Source organism: Phascolarctos cinereus, unplaced genomic scaffold, assembly GCF_003287225.1.
Source record: "Phascolarctos cinereus isolate Bilbo 61053 unplaced genomic scaffold, phaCin_HiC Scaffold_726;HRSCAF=1367, whole genome shotgun sequence".
In the NCBI taxonomy this organism is placed as follows: Eukaryota; Metazoa; Chordata; class Mammalia; order Diprotodontia; family Phascolarctidae; genus Phascolarctos; species Phascolarctos cinereus.
The window spans coordinates 284355500-284379335 of NW_027556098.1; the positions used below are offsets into that span (position 1 = coordinate 284355500).

The 23836-nt window shown below is 42.5% G+C and overlaps 1 protein-coding gene across 4 annotated transcripts in view; it reads left to right on the forward strand.

The window, feature by feature from the left end:
- The window catches only part of AMOTL1 (angiomotin like 1), a 229816-nt gene extending 206657 nt beyond the window's left edge, over nucleotides 1-23159 (forward strand). For all 4 annotated transcript variants that reach the window (XM_021000598.2, XM_021000601.2, XM_021000599.2 and 1 more), the window contains 5 exons: nucleotides 8935-9125; nucleotides 14828-14953; nucleotides 16395-16621; nucleotides 21114-21407; nucleotides 22968-23159. In XM_021000598.2, the coding sequence (XP_020856257.1) occupies nucleotides 8935-9125; nucleotides 14828-14953; nucleotides 16395-16621; nucleotides 21114-21407; nucleotides 22968-23074 (945 nt within the window). In that variant the 3' untranslated portion in view covers nucleotides 23075-23159. The remainder of the gene's footprint in view (nucleotides 1-8934; nucleotides 9126-14827; nucleotides 14954-16394; nucleotides 16622-21113; nucleotides 21408-22967) is intronic.
- Nucleotides 23160-23836: the final 677 nt, after the last annotated feature.

Here is a 23836-nt window from a genome sequence, read left to right on the forward strand (position 1 = left end):
AGTAGAGGGGAAGAGAGAATAAAGATGAAAGAGGGGAGAAAAACAGCATGTCTAAATACTTCCAGAAAGTTAAGACAATTTCCATGTCTTATTTCAGTCATTTTCCCCATTGGCTCTATGAGGTAGGAGAAGGGAATATGGAAATTATTATCATAAATCATAGCTGTAGAGCTGGAAGGAGCCTTAGAGGCCATAGAGTTCTAATCCCTTATTTTACAGCTAGGAAACACGCACAGAGAGTTTAACACTAGGGTCAGCAGGGTTTGAACTCAAGTCTGACAAATGCCAACATTCTATCCATGATACCTCCTAAGTATTATCTCATTGTAGATGAGAAAATGGAGTCACAGCAAAGTTAAGTTCCCTTACCCATGGTCAACCAGTTAACCAATGACAGAGGAGGATGTAGAACTCTGATTCTCATTGGGAGTTTTCTATCAATCTGGCTGCAAGAAAGATCCCTTTTCTGTGGTTTTATTTTCATAGCTGCTCTTGCAGTATGAAGATAGAACGTGTGGCATCATTTGTTTTAAGCTCATGTTTATAGGTGTTAAGTTATTCAATGGCAGAGACCTTGTCAGACTTGTCTTTGACTCTCTCCCAGTGCCTAGCATATAGCAGGCACTTCATAAATATGTTGAATGAAAATGAAAAGAAATCAACTTGGTGTGTCATATGAGAGGTTTAGATGGGATGGAAGGATTTACTAGCAGAGAAGATTCATACATATTGGAATGGTTCACTAAAGGAAAATGATTGCATCTTATAAGGTTTCTGGAAAAAGGATCGATTCTCATCTGGATGAGACAAAACATAGGATTTAGAGATAGAAGGGGCTTTGGGTATCATCTCTTCCAATCCCCTCAGCTTACAAAAGAGGGAACTGAGGCACAGAGAGGGTGATTATGTGCAAAGCCACACTGGCAATAAATAATAACTGGCAGAATTCAAACCTAGGTCACCTGACTCCAAATTTAGTCTTCTTTTCACTATGCCCTGTTATTATTATTGTTTAGTTATCATTCTATTGGAAGTCAGATAGATAGAATATATGATTTTTTGAGGTTCTCTCTAGCTCTGTGACTATGATTACATGCCTCAGATGAGAGAAAACTCTTCTTTGCAACATGAGGCTCACCTCAGCAGACAAACTGACATTGGTTGGCAAAAATCTTTGACACTGTGAAATTCATATATGTGTGCATGTATGTATATGTATACACACATATATACGTGTGTGTATATGTATGTGTGTATACATGCATACATACATACATACACATATATATATATCTTCAAAAAAATCTTAAAATATTCAACTGGTGCCTTTGGTCTTTGCATCATAGGCATTTGCTGACCATGCTTTTTGTTCCCACACCCCCTAGCTGAATGAATCCTCTGCTTCAATAGAAAAAAAAAATGGAATCATAGAATATGAGAGCTGGAAGGGATGAATACACCAAAGGAATCCCCACTACAATGCATCCCACAAATTGTCATCAAGCCTCTGCTTGAAGACGTCCAAAGAGAGATAACTCCCTCTTCCACTCTTGGACGGTTCCCAATGTTAGAAAGTTTTTCCTGGATATCTAACCTCAATCTGTGCATCTTCCACCCATGGCTCCTTGTTCTGCCCTCTAGGATGGAACAGAACAAATCTGAGCCTTCCTTCATGATATAAGTCCTTTCAGTGCTTGAAGACAGCAGTCATGCCCTCCTGAGGCTTCTCGTTTCCAGGCTAAACGTGCCTACTTCTTTCAGCCATTCCTCGTATGTCTTAGGTGGAAGGCCCTTCACTGGCCATCCTAGTTGCCTGCCTCTGAGTGCACTGTAGCTTAACAATGTCACTCTTGAACCCTGATGCCTATAACTGAAAACAGTATTCTTGATGAGTTTAGACAAGGGCAGTGAGACTATCACCTCACCCTTCATGGAACCTACACTCCTCTTAATGGGCAACCAGCAAAGAGCACTGCACCTGATTCTTTGTGACCCCATTTGGAGTTTTGTTGGCAAAGATATTGGAGTAGTTTGCCATTTCCTTCTCCAGATGAGGAAATTGAGGCAAACAGGGTTAAGTGACTTGCTCAGGGTCTCACAGCTAGTACGTGTCTGAGGCCAGATTTGAATTTAGGAACATGAGTCTTCCTGACTCCAGGCCCAGTGCTCTATTCCCTGTGCCACCTACCTGCCCTTGAAATCAAGAAGATCTGAGTTCATATTTAGCCTCAGATACTGACTAGCTATGTGACCTTGGGAAAATCATTTTACTTCTGCTTGCCTTGGTTTCCTCATCTATAAAATGGGGATAAAAATAGCACCTACCTCCCAGGGTTGTCATGAGGGTCAAGTGAATTAAGAGTTGTAAAGCACTTAGCACAGTGCCTGGCACATAACAAGCACTAACAACTAACATGTGTTAGTTGTCGTCGTCATCATCATCATCATCATCATCATCATCATCATCATCATCATCATGCAGGCCAAGATTACATTTAAAAATTTAGGGGAAAAAATCTGATACAGAGATTATGTCTGAAAGTGTGAAGTGTTTATAGTATTCTGTCTTATTAGTACTCCCCCCCCACACTTCCCTGCTGTGTGTAAGTGTGTTTCATTCTCTCTTCTTTGGGATCATCATCTTCATTGGTTTTTTCTGTTACTCATATGTTCAGCTTTCTTGGAGTGATGATGTCATTTACATTGCTGTAGTCATTGTGCATAGGATTTTCTTGGATCTTTTCATTTCACTCTGCATCAGCTCATATATACCTTCCCATGTTAATCTAAAGTCCTTATAGTCCCCATTTCTTGCTGCACAACAATAATTACTCTGTTACATTCAAATCAAGGTAGGACAGTGCAAAGAGCATTGAACTTAGAGTCAGGGAATCCAAGTTCAAGTCCCAGCGTCTGCCACTTGTCACTGTATGACCTTGGGTAAATCCTTTACCCTTTCTGGGCTTCAGTGTCTTTCTCTGTAAAATGAGGGCATTGTACCAGATGGCTTCAAAAGTCCTTTTTAGCCCTAGATCAATGAAGATATAATGATAGGGGTTTTTTTTTCAGCCATTCCCAGATTGATGGGTCACTACTTTTGTTTCTGATTCTTTGCTATCACACAGTGATGTTATGAATATTTTAGGGTATATCGTAACTTTGGTTTTGTCTTTGACTTCCTTGGGGTATATGCCCAGCAGTGGGATTACTGGGTCACATGATAAAATTTCCTATATCTTAAAAAAAAGGAGGAAGGGATGGATATTATGAAGACATATGCTCTTCAAATAGCGCCTACGTCCATTTGCTCCCTCCCCTTCCTCACTGGTCTATTTCTGGTAGGATTTGATTCAGCCATTGTAGTCCAACTATCCAGCTGTTCCTATAGGTAACACACAAATGCCTTGGTTAATCTAAGGAATAGTATAGATCATTGAGGACAGGGAGTTCGTGTACTTCCTGGCTGGCGCAGAAATTCCAGCATATGACTTCAAGAGACGTTCCAGAACATCATGGAAATGGCTGTACCAGGACACTGAGCAGCTACTGAACTACCTATCCTTCTAAGGAGAGCAGCAAATAGCCTGGTTCAGACACTGACTGCTGCTTTTTATCCCCAGACAACCTTTTCTCTTTGTTGTTTTGTGGCAGACAGCCTGGTAAATTATGTCTGATTCTTCCCAAAGTCCCATATTACAAAAACAGTCATGTCTTTCAAGAGGAACCATCTGAAAAATAAGAATCACAGAATCGTGAAGTTTTTAGAGGCCACATGGACTTTAGGGATGATTCGGTCTTCTTTTATAGGTGAGGAAACTGAGGCTTAGAGAGTCACGGGGACTCAGTTATCTCTAGTTAGAGTGCAGCTCATCTGGAACAGTCGTTTTGCCTGAACTTGTTATATTTGTATGCATGCGGCACCTTCCACTTCTCCCTAGGGGAACGGAGGGACTGGTTGGAAAAGTAAAGTTGATTATGACTCAGAACTGGATGTTTTATTGAGAATTTCAGCCACAGAAGGAATGAAGCATAAATATAATCATTTCCACTAGTTCTGGGCAAAAGTACAGGGGATAGGAATCAAGAGGCCTGACTCCTTGCCTTAGCTTTTTGTCACATTTCACCTGTATGGCATTGAGAGAGTCACAGCTTCTTTGTTCTCATCTGTGAAATGGAAACTATAACAATAACAACTCACCCTTGGGTGATGCTTTGTATTGGAGAAGCACTTTTCTCACAATGGTCCTGCAAGGGTGAGTAGATAGTGCAGGTGTTACTGTCTTCAGTTTACAGATGAAGCAAGTAAGCCTCAGAGAGGTCAAAGCCATGGTCAACAGCTTTTAAATGGTAGAGCTGAAATCTACTAGTTTTGAGTCTTTCTATGACCAGTCTTTAACAATAATAGTAACAATAGCAGTAACAATAATACCTTTGAGAAGCAGCATAGTGTGGTGAATAAAGAGCCTCCTTCAGTGGGGAAGATCTGGGTTCAAGTCGTGCCTCTGACACTTAAAGTGACCCTGGGCAAGTCACTTAACCTACCAATGCTTTAAGCCACCCTCTACGTTATGGAACAATTGCTAATCTGCTCTGATAGAAAGAGTCCACTCAGAGAGTTCCCTATATCAATAAAATGACGGGTTTATCATTCCCTCCCCCTAACAAAACAAAACAAAACAAAACAAGATACGACCTTAGCTTTATATACCACTTTGTACTTTTCAAGGTTCCTTTACATATTTTTTTCATCTGATTCTCATAAAACACTCAGAGATTGCAGGGCAACTGTTACTATCCTTGTTTTAGATAGGAAACTGAATAACAGAAAAGTAACTTGCCCAGGGTAATGTAATTAGTTAATGCTGGAGTCAGGGTTAGAATTGAAGACTCCTTACTCTGAGTCCATAATGGCCTATGACATGAAAAGTGGGAGGGTGGGTGAGACAAGTGTCAGGCCATGCCACTCCCTGACTGATGAGGAAAACACAAGCTCCACCCTCAGGGAGTTCTGGTCTTGTGTTTTAGAATAAAAGTGCTATGTGATTATAAAGGATTATATTGTCAAGTCTTCTCCTTCCCAAGGGACTCTGATAAACATGGAGAGGAAGTCATCTGGAGATCTCTGGGGCATATGGGGGTGGGAGTCCTACTCTTCTTCTCAGAAGCTGAGTAACCTTGTTTATTCCCTGTCTGCTCCCATGTTCCACTGGGTAAATTGGTAGCCGTGCGTGCTTATCTTCTGGGGCTAATCCCTGGGATATAGAACATCAGTCCGTCAATCCCTACACAGAGCGGGACCAAAAAAAGCCCGCTAGCCAGGGCCTAAATGTGGCTTGGGGAAAGTGATTCTTTTCCTGGAATTGAGGTCATGTTCTGCTTCCCAAGAGCAGGTGGGAATGGGGCAAAGGAATCTCCCTCAGTGTTTGGGAATCCACATGCTCCAGCATTCGAGGGAGCATCTGGTATAGCTTTGATCTCATTTCTGTCCTGCCTTAAATTAGGACTAACCACAGATGCCAGAGCTGGTGGCCAATTGTGGAACTGAGCCCAAGCCCTGGAGTGGTTGGTGCTTCAGCTCCAAAGGGGATCTTAGTGGCACAGAGCTCCCATGAACCAGTATTGAGGCTCTGCAGGCCGTTTCATCAATGGACTCATAGAGTCAGGGTTCCTGAAAATACAAGACAGGCTAAGCAAAGGGAAGGACTTAGGCAGCTTTCACCTCCACTTTGCTGGAATAAGCTATAGAAAGGGACCATCACTTGTGCTCCCAGGGTGGTACTTGATTTGTGAGGATCATAATGTTATAGATTTAGAGCAAAAAAAAAGATATCAGGCCATCTAGTTGAAACTCCTAATTTTACAGATAAAGAAACTGAGGCTCAACAGGGCTAAGTGACTTGCCCAGCATCATACCAACAGTAAGGGTCAGAGGTGGGATTTGAACCCAGGTCTGTAATTTGGGGCCACATATATAATGACGTCATCCTATTCCTAACCATCTCTTAATGGGAAGATACAGTGGGAAGAACATTGACATTCTTCCATATTGTCACATTAAAAGATGAGTAGGAATAGGATGATGTCATTGTATATGTGGCTCCAAATTATATTACCAGCTTTTAGAAGACTTAGGACGATCCCTGAATGGCTTCATTTCGTAGGCTGTTGCCACTGTCCTTTTTCTTGCTTCCCTGGAGACCTTGGTGGCCTCTGTGTCATGGATATGGGAGGGAGGAGGGGTGTCACTGCAGTTGCAACCAAAGGGAGCTGACTCAGTTATATCAGTGACCATAAGTACTAGTCCTGGACCAGTTGGCTAAGTGAGGAGGGGTGGTGGTGTTAACAGCTATGGTGCAGGTTCACTGCAGCCATCCCACTTCCTCTTTGAGGCCAATTTCAGCCCCATAGAAGGGAAAGAGGAAAACTCCCAGTCTTGTTACTTTGGCAGTATGCCTATGTTCTTACCCATGTATGTCTCCTCTTGAAGTTTGTAAACTGTCCACCAGGGTGGTGAGTGGGCTAGTAATAATGCTGTAAGGAATTGAAGATGTTTAGACCAAAGGAAAAGAGTCTGGGGCCTTAGGTCAAAGGATAGGGATAATGGTTGTCTTCTAGTATTCAAAGGGGTAACATGAAGGGGGAAATTTGATTTGTCCTACTGGCCCCAGAAGGCAGGATTAGATAGAGTGGAGAGAGATTTCCTGCTTCTGAGGCTTACTGCCTTGGGCAGGTCACTTAACTTTCCGGGGCTTCATCTCTAAAATGAAGGGATTGGACTAGAAGAGCCTCTGAGGTCCCTTTCAACTCTTGATCTAAGATCCTTTGACAATATTAAATTGAAGGGAGGCAGATAATAAGAATAGAACTTTAGCTCTGGAAGAGAACATAGATATCATTTGGTCCAACCCCCTTCCTTTCTGAAGATAAAGAACCTGAGATCAGGAAATTAAGTGACTGGCCTAGAGGCAATTATTTAGTGTCAGAGCTAGGCTTGAAACCTAGGAATTACCGCTTGTAGTCGGTCCATTGTCCTTTTCATTGTAGCTACTGCTCACAGGTCCCTCCCAGCTCTAAAGTTCTGTGATTCTGAGATTCTCTGTTAACGAGGACGGGTGAAGATGTGGGTATATCAATCATTTGAACAACCGCTCATTATTGCACACAGAGTATATGCCCAGCCATGCCTAGTATTTTGAGGTATACAGGAAAAGTGTATCATGGACCCTGCTCTCGGTGAATTTACAGATTACCTGGGAAAACCAGAGGAACACTGAACCATACACAACAGATTATGACTAAATGCTTGCTTGTTTGGTGCCGAATAGAGGAGTTTGGGAAGGAGGCAGATCAGTCAGAGCTGGAGACATTGAAGAAGACTTCACAGCTCAGGAACCAAACTTGAGTTTGGTTGTGATCTGCCATGTTGCCTGATTGGCTGCTTCCATATCTCTAGAGAGGAGAAAGAAATAATAATCCTGATGCTCAGATGTGCTCAAATGCCTGCAAGGATGGGTAAGATTTGGGTAGGCAGAAGAAGGGAAGCAAAAAAAGAACAAAAATGGTGAAAACATAGAGATGAGAATGAGTATAGTATGATAAATAATAAGCATTTATTAAGCACTTAGTTGTCCAGAGAGAGCATTTTGCTAGGTGCTTCAGAAAGAAGGGTAAGGAAAACTCTGTCCTTACCCTGCAATAAGGTGATGGTAAAAAAAAAAAAAAGTAAGATGGTACCAGCTATCAGAAGGATTTCAATGATAGCCATGATATGTTTGAACTTTGTTTAGTAAGCAGTAGGGAGCCATTGAAGGTTTTTGAACAAAGGAATGAGATGACTAGCTGTATGTATAGATCTAAGACATAGAGGCTATAAGATCTGGGACAATGAGAACAACATGGTTTAGAAAGGAAGATGTGTGATGGGAAGCAATAAGAAATTAGGTTAGACTTGATATAGTAGAAAGTGGGGAGTCATTGAAAATTTTTGAGCAAGGGAGTGACATCATTAAAGGAGTCCTTAAGAAAAGCCAGTCTGACAGTGGTGTGTGAGACAGACTGGACTCAAGGTGGCTAGTATAATATTTTAGGTGTGGGGCTATGAGGGTGTGGACTGAGCTGATAGCAATGGGAATGAATAGGAAGGAAAGGGTACAAGAAAAGCTTTGGAGAAAAATTCAGTAGGACTTGGTGACAGGCCATGAAGGGGAGGGAGGGAGGAGGTAAAGGAAAGGAGTTGAAGATTTGAGGTCACTAGGAGAATTGACCACAGATTTAGGGAAGGAAGGGACCTTAGAGTTCATCTTTCCCAGCTCCTTTATTTTACAGATGATGAAACTGAGGCCAAGAGTTGTTCAGAGACTTGCTCCAGGTTTCACAGAGAATAAGTGGCAGAGCCAGGACTCAAATGCAGGTCCTCTTGACTGCAACATGATGGTTTTACCATTGACAAAAGAAGCAGCATGGTATGACGGAAAGAGCCTTGACTTTGGAAACAAAGGACCTGGGTTCAAATCCTACCTGCCTCTGATGTTTTCCACCTGGGAGACCTTAATCTCCCTGGGCCTTGGTTTCCTCACTTTAAAATAGGAGGGGCAGACTAGATGGCTTCCAAGGTCCCTTCCTGCTCTTGGGATCTATGGTCTTATGACTCCAACCAGGAAAGAAAGTTGGTTTGTGAGGGGGTGTGATAGACATGGGTTTGCATGAATGCATGTTGATTGTATGTTGCTGTGGGGGAGGGAGTGCATGTGTATGTAGTATGCATAATCATTTGTGCAAATGTCTTCTTACATACGAGCAGATAGTACCTATGGGTCTGCAAGCATGGACCATGTGCACCCTTATCCCTGAGGGTGGCTGACATGGAAAGAAGTTAAAGTACCTGCCTTGGAGTACATTTGAGCATCAAGATTATTATTTCTTTCTCCTCTCTAGAGACATGGAAATGGCCAATCAGGCAACATGGCAGATCACAACGCCCCAGCACTTATGGAGCTTGTGAGGGAGAAGGAAGAGAGGATTTTGGCCCTGGAAGCTGATATGACCAAGTGGGAACAGAAGTACCTGGAGGAGAGTACCATCCGACATTTTGCCATGAACGCTGCTGCCACCGCAGCAGCTGAGAGGTAAGACCCCATTATTTTTGATGACATTCTTAGGGGAAATTGAGTTTGGAGGCCTAAGTCACAGAGTCATTGAGAATCATAGCTCAGATAACTTCCCTGAAGAGTGACTAAGTACTCTGCTGACATAGTGAAGAAAGATCTGACGTAGGTAACTGCTAATTTTCTTACCCAAAGACTGTATTTTGTTGTTCTAAAGGTAACATTAATTCATGATTTTTAAGTTTTTTTCATTATCTCCCACACTAAATTAGCACAGTGCCTGGCACATAGTAAGCACATAATAAATGTTTGTGATTAACAGATTGATCTCTCTGAGTCAGCAGATCCCAATGTAAATAATAATTTTTGTAAATCTATCCAGTTGTACATTTTTGTCATCTCTTGAATATCCAAACAAATGAACAGGAACCCTTAGAGCATCTAATCCAAAATGGCAAATAGCCCAAATAACTCTGGTTTTAGGATGTGTTTTTCTACCCAGGTTTGAATGTGGGTGTATCTGACACATTTGGAATTCACCAAAACTTTAAACAAAGTCATGGAGCTGTGGCAGGCATGGTGGCTAGGATAATGAACTTAATGTTAGGAAGATCTGGGTTTGAATCCTGCCTCAGATACTGTGTGACCCTATTACCTTCATGATCCAATAGAAAGTCTTCTGTTTGGTTCTTAAAGCCCTTTGTAACCTGACCACTTCCTTCCTTTCTAGTCTTCTTATATTTCACTTACTTCCACATACTCTACAGTCTAGTGACACTGGCCTCCTTACTGTTTCTCAAACAAGCCACCCCATCTCCCAACTCCAGGAATTCTGACTGGCCCTCTTCCATGCCTGGAATTCTCTTTCCCCTCATCTCTTGGTTTACTTCAAGTCTCAGCTCAGATTCCATCTCTTCAAGAGGTCTTTCCCACTCTCACTTAATGCTATTTAACCTTCCTTCTGTGATTATCTCCAATTTAGCCAGCATATGTCTCATTTATACCTAATGGTTTACATGTTGTCTCCTCCATTTAATTGTGAGTTCCTTAAGGGAAGAAGCTGTTTTATCTTTCTTTGTATCCCCAGGGATTAGCACAATGCCTGACACATAGTAGGAGCTTCTTGACTTGACTCTGGGCAAGTCTCTTAACCTTTATTAATCTTAGGCTGAAAAGCAGTTAGAGAAGTCTATGTAGGCTATAATGTGAGCTAAGGCTAGAAAAACAAGATTATGGAAGAACTTGGATATTAGGGATACAAGGGGTTACACTGGGAATGAAGAGGAGGTGGCCTATAGGGGAAGATATTGCAAAAGCAGAATTGATAAGACTTTTTAACTGATTGAGTGTGGGGGATAAGAGAGATAATTAAGATAACCAAAGATTCAATCAAGGAAGATGCTAGTGCCCTGACAGAAATATCAAAGAAAAGGGGTATGGCAGCTTTGGAGAAGGCACTGATGAGTCCAGTTTTAAACACATTAAGTTTGTGAGGCACCATTTGAACATCCAGCCGGAGAGGAAGTTGAAACTGACAGAATCTTTGTGTTGGAAGGAACCTTATAGATCATCTAATATAGCCCATGCTTAAACTACCGCTCAACAAGTGGTCTTCCAGCCTTTGCATGAAGACCTCAGGGGAGTGGGAAACTACCTCTAGAGACAGCCTATTACACTTTGGAGTAGATCTGATTGTTAGGATGCTTTTCCTTACATCAATCTCAAATTTGTTTCTTCATAGCTTCTGCTTATTGCACCTGGTGCTCCCTTGTGGGGCTAAGCAGGACAAGCGAAATCCTTCTTCAGATGACAACCCTTCAGATACTCAAAGACAACCACATGTCCCCTCTCCTCACCCCTATTTCTTCTTCAAGACAAATAGTTTGAGATTCTATGACTAATCTTCATGTGGCATGATCTGAATTATTCAAACTCTTAATTAAATGGTTTCAAATAACAATGAATCAAGTATACTTGTGTTATGTTGCATAATCAGATATGGGACTGCAACTCGGGAGAAATAGGGAGTAAAGAAATTGATGTGGGAATTGTCTATACAGAGGTTATAATTGAAAGAGTGGAAATGGATGTGATTTCCAAGACAGTGAAGATGGAAGATATAAGAGGATCAATTACAGAGCCTTAATGGATAAGAAGGATGAGAGAATAAAGTACATTCCTAGAAATAGGAGGAAAGTGAGAGGACCATGTCAAGGAATCCAAGGGAGGGGAGAATACCAAGAATGAAGTAGAAAAAAACCAATTCAATATGGTGGAGCCTCAATTAGAATCACACAAGACTTAGCAGCAGTGACACTAAGAATGAAGTCAACAGATTCATGCTATAGAAAGGTAAAAAGAGAGTGATGATTATTAACGGGGCTTTAGTTTGGACAATAATGAAGTCTTTAGGAACCATGGTGAGAGCAGTTTTAGGAGAGTGATGGGAACAGAAGTCAAATTGCAGAGATGTGGAATTGAGTGGGGGTGGGGGAAGGAAGTAAAAGCACTGTGTACAATATTCAGAAGTGTCTTAGTGGGGTATTACAGTCAAGTGATGGTTTTTGTTTGTTTTTAGAATGTGGAAATAAGAGCATATATGTAGGCAAAGGGTAAGGGACTATAAGAAGTTAAAGATGCATTAGAGAGGAAATGATTGATGGAGAAAGGCCACAGAAAAAATTGAATGGGATAGAATCCAGAGTACAGGTGGAGTTAAGTCAACAAGCATTTTAAAGTTCCTAGCGTATACCTTGCTCAGCACTGGAGACGCAAGAAAAGGCAAAAATAGACCACCTGTAAGGAGCTCACAATCTAAAGGGCGCAACAAGTAAACAACTATGTACAAATGAGATATATACAAGATAAATTGGAGAAAACCTCAGAAGGAAGACACTAACCTTAAGGAGAATTGGGAAAGGTTTCTTGAAGAAAATAGAGATGCAACTTAGCAAGGAGGAGGGCCATCTCATACTCTGGAGACTGGTGAAGATGGGTGAGAACACGAGAGGTTTATAGGCTTGGAGGTGAGATAGCTCTGATCTCAGTAAAGTAAAAGATGTGGTTATGTGCTGAAAGCGAGATGGGCTGGGGGTAGAATTGGGAGCATGAGAAGTCATGTTGGTTTATCTCTTTCCCAGCCTCTGCTGGTAAATGAATGAATGAAAGAAAAATTAAATGCTTACCAGGTGTCTAGTACTGTGCTAAGGGGCTCCCCGGGAGAAGACTGCATATTGTCTCTATTGAGAGGAAGCTTTATTTGTTGTCACTTGTAACCAAAATCTTAATTTTCCCTTACCATTGTCTCTTAGATTTAAATTCAGACAGGCCAAAAAAAATGGAAGTGGTCATCTTTTGGGAGTTCATTTGGAAATGATTTGCTGCCGTTGACAGTTATTGATTCTAGGTATTTGCTTCCTCCTTAGAAAAGGCATTGTCTTGTTTTTCTTTCAAAGAAAGCCCCAAACCTGTTTCAAGGCAGTGAATATTGTCTCCAGGATAGATGCTGTCGGTGCAATTTCAATCAATAAATTAGTCAATTGATGAGCATCTATTAACCTCCTACTATATGCCAAGCACTGGGGTACTATGATAAAAACTAAGTAGTCCATACCTTCTCTCAAAGAGCTTATATTCTTTTTGGGGAAACAGTTTTCAAGTAGTTTTCCCTTGGCCATTGAATCTCACACATCTATGGTTGTCTGCTTAGAATGGGAACTGGGAGGATCATTAGCTCTGGGTCCCTTCCTGTCCCCAAATTTGAGTCTTTTGCCTATAAGTTGTATTTGGGTGGAATCCAAGTGCACCCAAGCTTTGGGCTAGGATATTGCTGGGATTGAGGGATGTCTTAAAATTTTAAAAGAACATCTAAAAATCCTTATAGGTTCTTTTGTGAGTCTCCCCAGGCTATTTGGGCCTGAACCAATGGAGACTAAAGCTGAAGGCACCAAGGCAGTCATAATGGCCTATTATGTCATATTTCTTTAGTCACTCTTGTGAAATTGGTGGTGTTTCTCCTTTAATGAATGCTAACTAGGTGGAGGGCATTTTATTAGCTAATCAAGAGGTTCTTGTACTCGTTACTTAAGTACAGAATTAAAGAATTGCTGGTGAGATGCCCAGAAATGAGATAATATTGTAATACCTTACATTTATAAAGAGTTTTATAGTTTACAAAGTACTTTAATCAACATTATCTCATTTGATCCTTCCAAGGACCCTGTGAGGGAAAGAAGTATACACTGATAAAAAATGTCTAACTTTAAAATTGTTATTGTAAGTGACTTGGAAGAGATACAGATGGCATGTTTATCGAATTTGCAGATTAAACAAAGCTGATTGAGATAGATGGAAGAGTCACATATTTCAAAAGATGTTAACAGACTGGAAGATTGGACTGAATCTAGTAAAATGAAGTTTAATGGGAATAAGTGTAAAACTTTACACTTGAGGTAAAAAAAATCAGCCTCACAAGCACAAAATGAGGGAGGCCTGGTTAAACAGCAGTTCTTACGAGAAAGATCTGGGAAGAGTGTGGTGAATGGCATATACCCATAATCCCTGCTATTGGGGAGGATGAGGCTGGTGGAGCAATTGAATTCTGAGAAGACTGGTATCAATATAGTGAGTCCAAAGGAATGTCTAGCCACCAGGCTGCCTAAGGAGGGGCAAACCATGTTGGAAATGCAGTTAAGTCAAAGCTTCCATGCTGAGCAGTGGTGGATTGGCTGTCTGCTGGACTTCCAGCTTGGGTGAGACAGGAAGACCTAATCTCAAAAAGAGGAAGGAGGAGGAGGACAAGAACAGAAAAGGAAAATAGAAGGAATATGGAAACTGAGGTTCAGAAAGGCAAGTGATTTGCTCACAAGGATACACAACTGGTACATGGCCAAGCTGAAACGGGAATCCAGATTTCTTATATTTAACCCAGTACTCTGGAGTCAAGAAGACCTGAGATCAAATCCAGCTTCAGACATTTCATAGCTATGTGACCTTGACCAAGTCACTTATCTTCTGTTTTCCTCAATTTCCTCAATTGTAAAATAGAGATAAAAATAGTACCTGCCACCCAGTATTGTGAGGATCAAATGAGATAATATTTGTAAAGCACTTAGCAAAGTGCCTGGCACATAGTAAGTACCATATAAATACTAGCTGTTATTAGTTACTATCATTATAGAGAACAGAACAGGAAGAACTCAATAAGAAAAGATGTAAAAACATTTGCAAAGAAAAATTGTACAAAAAAATCAGCACCCATTTATTGAGTGTCTGTTATATACTAGGCACTGGGGATACAAAGACAAAACTGACGGTCCCTGCTCTCAAGGAGCTTCCATTCTCTCAGGAAAGCTGCACATCCAACATACACCCCTCTTACTAGCTATGTGACCTTGAGTTAGTCACATAGCTCTTTGAGCCTTAATTTCCTCATCTGGGCAATGGAAATAATAGTGCTATCACTGCTTAATCCCACAGGACTGTTGTGAAGAAAACACTTTGTGAATCTTAGAGCCCAATATAAATGTAGATTGTTGATATTAAACCAATAATTCACAATGTAGATGGAATCAGGGGTATTTTGTCAGCCAGCTAGGGAAGAGATCCCTATCTGTGAGGCTGATAGAAGCTGATATCTGATGGTATTGAAAGACTAGGCACCTCATTTCTCATCAGGCCATGCCAAATAATAAAAGTGTGTTTTCTGTGTCTTTTGTTATCAGGGATGCCACAATCATCAACCACTCCAGGAATGGCAGCTACAGTGAGAGTTCCCTAGAGGTCCGCATCTGGCAGGAGGAGGAAGAAGTTGTGCAAGCCAATAGGAGGTGCCAGGACATGGAATACACGTAAGGGCCCCACTGCTCAGTTCTTACCATGAAGCTTAGCAGCTCTGACCATTTGTTTCCCTTGAAACCATAGAAATTTCCTTTTTCTTTTTTTAATATATAGTGATATTTTTTAATATCACCATCTCTTTTTTTTTTTTAGGCAATTGGGGTTAAGTGACTTGCCCAGGGTCACACAGCTAGTAAGTGTCAAGTGTTTGGTCAGAGGCTGCATTTGAACTCAGGTACTCCTGACTTCAGAGCCGGTGCTCTGTCCTCTGTGCCACCTAGCTGCCCCCACCATCTCTTTCCTCTAACTTCTCTTCTCCTCCATCACTGTAATAAAACCTCCCTTGTAACAAATAAAGTCAAGAAAACAAATAATCCCATTGATCATGTCTGAAAATGCATACCTCATTCTTCACCTTAATCTACCAGCTCTCTGCCAACGAGTCAGAAATGGACCTGTAATGGTTTTCCAGATCCCTGGTCACTTGCACTAGAGTACTTGTGCAGGCCCGTTGCATGTTCACTTGCTCCAGAATCCTAAAAGAAGGGGGCAGCTAGGTGGTGCAGTGGATAGAGCACCAGCCCTGGAGTCAGGAGAACCTGAGTTCAAATCCAGCCTTAGACACATAATACTTCCTAGCTGTGTGACTTTGGACAAGTCACTTAATCCCAATTGCCTCACTTTAAAAAAAAAGAAAGAAAGAAAAGGATAGGATGTTAAATTTATATTCCAAAGGCTCAGTGGAAGTGTCCTACTAACTAGAGTAGCAGACAGGATGATGAGGACAATATGTACCTCATCCTAGTCTCATACGAGTTTGGTTTGGGGGCAGCTAAGTGGTGCAGTAGATAGAGCACTAGCCCTGGATTTAGGAGGACCTGAGTTCAAATCCGGCCTCAGACACATAACACTTACTAGCTGTGTGACCCTGGGCAAGTCATTTAACCCCATTGCCTAGCCAAAAAAAAAAAAAACTCCTAAAAGAAGGTCCAGTTTCCAGTTGAGGAAACTGATTAAAACAGAAGATAAGTGACTTGCTCAAGGTTACATAGCTATTAAATGTCTGAGTCTGGATTTGAACTCAGGTCTTATTGACTCCAGAGTACCAGGCTACTAAATATAAGAGTGACATTGAGCTAGTGCTTTCTGAGTGAGAAAAGGAAGCACCTAAAGAGAGGAGAGGAAGATGTAGCTGTTGTCTACAAAGGAAAAGTTGGCACGTGTAGCTTCTAAATATCCATGTAATTTTATGCCAAAACCCATCTTTAAAACTGAGGTTATGTTAACAAGAGCGGTGTCGGTACAGACTCTCTGCCTGCTCCTGCGTCTTACGATTCTACTTTGAAGGTGGTACCGGTAACTCCACCTATTCTCTGAAGTTGTTAACATGTTGGGACACGTGAGAATTCTGTCTGTAACCTAGGGGTTTTTTTGCTCTTACTCTCTCACCAGCATAAAAAATCTTCATGCCAAGATCATAGAGAAAGATGCCATGATTAAGGTCCTTCAACAGCGATCTAGAAAAGACACAGGAAAGACAGATGCCTCCAGCTTACGTCCTGCCCGCTCTGTCCCGTCCATCGCTGCAGCCACTGGCACACACTCACGCCAGACATCTCTTACCAGCAACCAGTTGGCTGAGGAGAAGAAGGAAGAGAGGACCTGGAAAGGGAGCATTGGTAAATTCCATACCTCTGAATATTCTCTTTACTGAACAACAGATCATAGTGAAATACCAATCAGTCCATCAGTAAGCATTTTAATAAATGCCACTTACTATGTACCTAATAGTTGTACCCACTACGTGCCAGGCATCATGCTAAGTAAGCACTGAAGATACAAAAGATGGCAACATGTGCCTACTAAATGTACCTACTATGTGCCAGGCACCGTGCTAAGCACTGAAGATACCAAAGATGGCAATATGTGCCTACTAAATGCACCCACTATGTGCCAGGCACGATGCTAAGCACTGCATATACAGAGGAGGGCAACATGTGCCTACTAAATGCACCTACTGTGTGCCAGGCACCATGTTAAGCACTGCAGATACAAAGGAGGGCAACATGTGCTTATTAAATGCACCTACTGTGTGCCAGGCATCAGGCTAAGCACTGCAGATACAGAGGAGGGCAACATGTGCTTACTAAATGCACCTACTGTGTGCCAGGCACTGTGGATACAAAGAATAGCAAAAACAATCCCTGCTCTCTAGGTGCTCCTCATCTAATGGGAGAAGAAACATGTTAACAACTGTGTACAAACAGGAAAAATTAGAGGAAAGACATCATTAAGGGTGGCTGGAGAGGCTTTTTAGAAGAAATGGGACTTCAGCTGAGACTTGAATGAAGCCAGGGAAGCCAGGAGGCTAGAGGTGAGGAGGAAGAGCATTCCAGGCATGGGGGACAGCCCATGAAAATGCATGGTGTGAGGAGATATGGAGTGTCTTGTTGTATGAGAACTTGTGAGAGGCAAGACAATTCAAAGGAAAAAGATCAGGGGCTGGAGACCAGCATTTTAGGCCTACATTGGATAAAACTTTGGGTGAATCACTTAACTTTGCTTCCTGTGAAATGGGGACTAATAACTTCCCGGTGTATCTCACAGGAGAGCAGCAAAGGAAATAATAGCTTCCAAAGTCTTTTGAAAAGGGAAATATGCCATAGAAATACATGATACTTCATCCTTTCCTAATACATTGCAGTCCTTTTGACCTGTAGCAGACAGTTTCAGGAGTCGTGCTGGCCCGATGTATTTCTCCACTCACAGCTAAGCTTCTGGTTGAGGATTCCGTCGGTCCTTTGCTAGGCTGGTTTTCAGCAGGCAGACACACAAGCCCATGGCCAGGTCCAAACCCAAACCCCTTCCAGCTTCATGGGACCTGCCAGAGCTTGCACAGCCTTTGAGGTGTGAGGCACCTCTGTACCACATTGAGGCAGGAGAGGAGGACATTAGGGGACCGTGTAGCATTTGTTATTCCTCTTATGGAGGAGGGAACTTCCGCGAGGCTTTGTGAGGGAGGTGGGCACTAATAGGCTCATAGGTCTAGAACCAAAAGGTGTGTTAGATGTCATCCGATCCCACTTCCTCATTTACAGATCAGGAAAAGAGGTTCAGACAAGTTAGGTCCCATCCACTCCAACCCAATAAACATTTCTTAAGCACTTACTATGTACCAGATATTGTGCTAAGCACTGAGGATACAATTAATAAAAAGAGAGGTAGTCCCTGTCCTTGACAAGCTTAAAATCCCAAAGGGGAGATGACACACTTATGGAGGCAGGAAAGCAGAGATGGGGGATCGGGGATGGGACACTAGGGGGTCCCCAGTGCAGAGCATCTTGTTCCATGGAGTTCCGTGAAACCAGGCAGCAGCTGCAAAATGGAGTGATCTGAGAGTCCATTTGGGTGACTTGTCCAAGGTCACACAGGCTGTAAAATAGCAGACTCAAGATTCAAACTCATGTCCCATGACTCCCAAGTTCAGTGCTCTCCTCACTGGAGTTCTGGCAGAAATGCCTAGATTTGCATTAAAAAATTGGGATCAAGGAGGCCTAGAAATAAGAGTTTTGCCATAGGCACAATCCTAGACAACTTTTCCTTACAGAATCCCTCCAGTCTCCCATGCTGAATTTCCAAAGCAGCTGGAGTAGTGGGATAAGATGGGGAGGGCAGTTTTCTGACAAATTAGGCTCCTTTGAAAATTCTCGTTAGGAGCAGAATTTGTGCCCTGTGTGCTATTTTCCCTTGGTACTGCTGACAGGGATGAGGGGGAATGGGTGGGGATAGGGGTTCCAAACCCTGGCTTAGTGCCAGGGGGGTTAAGAACATAAGGGAATATAAAGAATAAGAAGTCTGATGATCAAAGCTACCCAGCCAGGATCTCTGTTTGAAGTCCCTCCACAGCCTTGTCTCAGCAGCCCCCCCACCAAAGGAAATTGACTTCAAAGAGGGTATGTGGACAGCAGCTGTGCTCATCAAAGACCCCTTCCAGGGCAATTGTGCTCCAACTCACAGATAGAGAGGCTTGCTGGAGACCCAAGGAAAGAGAGGCACGATCAAGGACAGCTGGAAATGTGGCAAAAGGAGGCCAGCCTGAAGTCAGTTTACGACATCTAACCATCTAGGCATTTATCCTCCTCCTGCCTACCCTCTCCCCTTCCAGCCTTCCAAGCATAGAATAGGGCTGCCATCAAAACCACATTCACCTAGAATCTCCGAGCTGGAAAGGATCTCAAAAGTCTCCTAGTCTAACCTTTACCTGAACAAAATTCCCCTTTGCACCATCCCTGGACATGTGATCTGTATGGAAAGCCTTCAGTAAGAGGCGGACTCCGGCAGCCCATTCCTATTTTGGACAACTCTGGTCGTTAGTAAGTTTTTCCTTGCAACAGATTTTGAGACTTAGGCCCTTAAGAAATGTTTCTGTGGCTCCCATTGCTTGTCCCTCCTTCCCATTTCTGCCTTCAGTAATGACTAGACACATAGAGCCCAATATTTACTGCTGAATTAGGGCTCTGAGACACATATCTCAATTGGCTTTAAAAGGAGGTAGATAGAAACCCCATAACATCCAATTCTGATTTGTGGAAGGGGCTTAGGCAAGTTTCCTAATTGTCCTGGCAAAACTGAGATGCCCTGATTTGCGGTGATTGATCAGAAAAAAAAAAACCTTTTATTTATTCATTTATTTTTCAGGCAACTGGGGTTAAGTGACTTGCCCAGGGTCCCACAGCTAGTAAGTGTCAAGTGTTTGGTCTGAGGCCAGATTTGAACTCAGGTCCTCCTGACTTCAGGGCCAGTGCTCTATCCACTCAGCCACCTAGCGGCCCCAACCAGAACGAAATCTTGAGTAGGCTTCTCTTCAGGTCAAGGGATACTTGTGTGTAGTTATAGGAAATCTATAAATCACTCTTTAGGCTGCTCTGGGAAAGTGGATGTGTAAGCCTAGCTGATGTAGGTGATTTATGAATTACCCAAACTAAGACAAACTGGCTTGGAAAGCATCATGGTACAGGGGGAAGCCCATTGCCTCTGAATTCCAAGGAGTTGAGTTCAGACCCCTTTCCCAGGCCCTCTTAATGCTCGCTAGTGCCTTCCCTCTGTGATCAGGGCCATGTTATCTCTGTGTGTATCTTGTTTTTCCGTCGGTTGCTCCATATTGTTTCCCCCATTTGACTGTGAACTCCTTGAGAACCTCAGGGGCTGTTTTTGCCTTTCTGCCCCAGCGCTTAGCATTTAATAAATGCTTGTTGACTTGTCTTTATTTGATCTATTATACTTACTGCCTGTGTGACCTTGGACTTAACCCCTGGGCCTCCGTTTCTTCTTCTGTAAAATGAAGGAGTCCCTTCACACTCTGAATCTATGCTCCTATGATGAATAGCACTTAATGGTCTATGTATAAGCCCCATCACTTTTTGGAGACAGCGTTTCCTAAAAGATATGGCTCCAACACTAAAAACTTTCACAGCTGACAGGGGTTTCTCCTTTGAAAAATTAGCCCTTCTTTGAATATTCTTCTCAGGAGCACACATGTGCCCTGTGTCTTGTTCCTTGCTGCCCCAGTCTCCGGACAAGATCACCAGCCCAGCTTTGCTTGGAAACATCTGAAGACCTTCATGTCTGGGGTGACTCATTTCCCTCCTCCAATAGCTATAGCCTTAGGCATCGTCTGGGGGATATAGTCAAGGAAAGGGGACTAGCTCCTCATGAGCACTGAGCAGTTTGGCCAATCCTAGATGCTCAGGGTGTCCTCATCCCATTGGAGTTGCTCTGCTGTGGCCCAGTTCTCTTAACTTTCCTTCTCACCCCAAGGTCAATAAAAATGTACCTCTTCTTCCTTCATCTCCTAACTAATCTGGCAAACCAGTCATGGACTGGAGAATAGTGTAAAGCAGTTTGCTTTGCAGCAAGGGTCTACGTGAAACCATAGAGTCACAGCCAAGGAATTGGCTATAATGGTGAGAATTTCAGAAATAGCAGTAGGCCAGTGGAGAAAATGTTCTTAGGCCACTGAACACATCACCTATGAGGGAGGCCAGCTTTCTAAAGAAATTAGCACCAGACAGCAAACCCATTGTCTATGTGCTTTAGCTAAGAAGGGATATCTTGCCCAAGCTTAATAAAGAGACTCATGATGCTGAAAGATGTTTCTTTTCTCACTCTCAGGATTGCTATTAGGGAAAGAGCACCATGACCGTGCTTCTACTCCCTTGCTGCCAACACCTCCTCCCCTGCCACCGCCAGCGGCTTCATCTCTGTCCCCAGCAGCTTCCATGGTTCTGGTCGGCAGCTCCCATGCCAAAACGGGCAGCAAAGACAGCAGCACTCAGACCGACAAGAGCTCTGAACTCTTCTGGTCCAGCATGGCTACTTTCCCTAGTCGTGGCAAGCTGAGCACTACCCCTTCAAACAGCCCCATCTTGAAACACACTGGGGCCAAGGGAACTGGAGAAAAGTTAGGTGAGTATTTCCCCACCTGTAGGATCTGAACTTTTCTATCCAGTAAGGGGAGGAGAAGGGCAGAGAGTAAAGCTTGGGTCAAGAAAGATCATAGGTAGGGAAGTCATCCTGGCTTTCTATTTAATTATTATTAAACTTAACTCCCTCCCTGAAGGATGGAAAACAAAATTTCTTTAAGCATGAGAGCAAGAGTGGTGTACTAGACAAAGTACTAGATTCAGAAACAGGAAGACCTAGATTCAGATCCTGCTTCTGGCTTTGATACACACTAGCTTTGTGAACCTGAGCAAAGCCCTTAAGCTCTGGGGGCTATAGGCCTGAGGTGGCAAACACAGGGTGGATGTAGCCTACAGCACTCCCAAGCACAATCATAACCCAAATTAAAATGCAGTTCCAATCTGATTTTAATGTGTTAATATGTTAATAAAAAAAAGAAGTACAGTGTATAAATATGTGTGGTTTTCTGAGTCCAGATGTGGCCTTGAGGAATCCTTGTGGATATATAGTGACTCCAGTTTCTATTAGAATTTGACACCGTTGCTTTAAGAAATTCTCTAAGACTATAACTTGCAAAGAATGTACTCATCTGCCTTGGTAGTGGGAATTTCTTCACCTGGGAGTTCCCCTATGCCCGGAGGTATCAAACTTTTAGCTCCATTAAGAACCAGGGAAATATTTAACAAAATGAATACAAATACAGTACAACAGAGATAATGTTAACTTATGGTTTTCTACATCAGTATGCTGTGGGCAGGAATCGGTTTCTATTTGAATTTGACATCATTGTCCTATACCAGTGAAATCACAGATCCTGTCCCTATCCCAATGAGGGCTTTAACATGTCTCCCTATGATGCATGGATACGACTGTGGAGTTTGGAAAAGGCTTTTCAGGGTGTGTGAGCTTTTGTCATCAACATTTCCTGAACACTCAGTGGCTACAGAAGTATATTCTATTCATTGCCAAAGCCAAGAGAAGGCTGCTTTTTTGTATGGAAAGGGTGATTTCAATTTAGACCTTCTGGGAGGAGTTGGGGGGAGGGCAGTTTTTCACAGCTCTGATTTGAGAAAAAAATGAACTCTATGTTCATTGAAAATATACTAATGGTGCCTTATTCTTGTTCTAAACAATAGAATCCCTTAGCTTTGAGGGAGTTACTTGAACATAAGAGACATCTTTGCCAAAATCTGGCTCAAGAGTATGTGCAGTGGTGGGGAGGGGAGGAAGGTAATTTAAGGAGAAAGATGAACAGGCACAGTGAAAGGAACAAGAGTCATGCTTGGATCCCACTTGTAAACTTGAGGGCAAGTTTAAAAAGATGTTTACAATACTAGCTTTCCTCCTTCCTTCCCCTCTCCCCTAAACATTCTTGATGAGATTGAAAGGGTTTGGTTTTGAAGAAGGGCTTCTAAAGCTGGGTTTTCCTTTGATGAATGGGCCACTATCCTATATATACATATATATGGGTGCATATATATGTGTGTGTGTATGTGTGTGTGTATACCTATATGTACGTGTATATGTATATATGTATATCTATCTTTCTCTTTCTTTTGGCAGAGACCTCACCTAGCCAGGGGAAGCCTCCTGAGAACAAAGGCCGAGTCAGCAGTTTGCTTCATAAACCAGAGTTTCCAGATGGAGAGATGATGGAAGTTCTCATCTAGGAGCTACCCTCTCCCCCAGGGAACTTCCCATGGAATGATGCCCAAGCAAAGTGTTTTAGGGCAGAGAAAGGGGGATGGGAAAGAGAGGGAGGGAGGGAGGGAGGGAGGGAGACCAAGAAGGTTGGTGGGTGGGATTTCAAGAACAATTCAAAAGGATAGGGATTTCAGACTCTCAAAACACATTTATTTTTAAAGGTAGATGGAAACAGGAGACCTACATGACTGAAGATGAGTGAAAGTACTCTGGATTATTGCAAAGAGAGGGAAAGGCAAAGATAAGTGTGGATTTGGAAAGGAATTTAACAGAAAACAGAAAGTAGCCGTTTTTATTGTATAGAAAAGGTATCTCTTGGCAAAGATCTGTTCAGAACCATTCTCTGATTAAGACTGGTTAAGCTCCCAAATTGCTTTTCCTTTGAAGGCCCAATGTTCCTTTCTGCATGTCTTGTATAAGTGAAAAAAAATGTTTATCCATCACCTAGAACCCATTCTGATTATATGTAACATCCCTGAACTATCATCAGGGCTTCCCATGAAGGGTTATGAGCATGTCGGTGTGGGTGGGAGTAAGTACAATTTGATGTCAGGGAGATGGGGTAATTAGACAGGGATGGCATTCCCTAAGTAATCCCTGGCCTGATCCAGACTTCCAGGAGATTTGGACAAGCTCTTCTTTCCCTCCCATTTTAGATTCAGCAGTGTCTTCCAAGAAGGTCACCCTCCTTTGGTTTTTGGTGCTGTCTCTACCTTAAGCTTATCCTT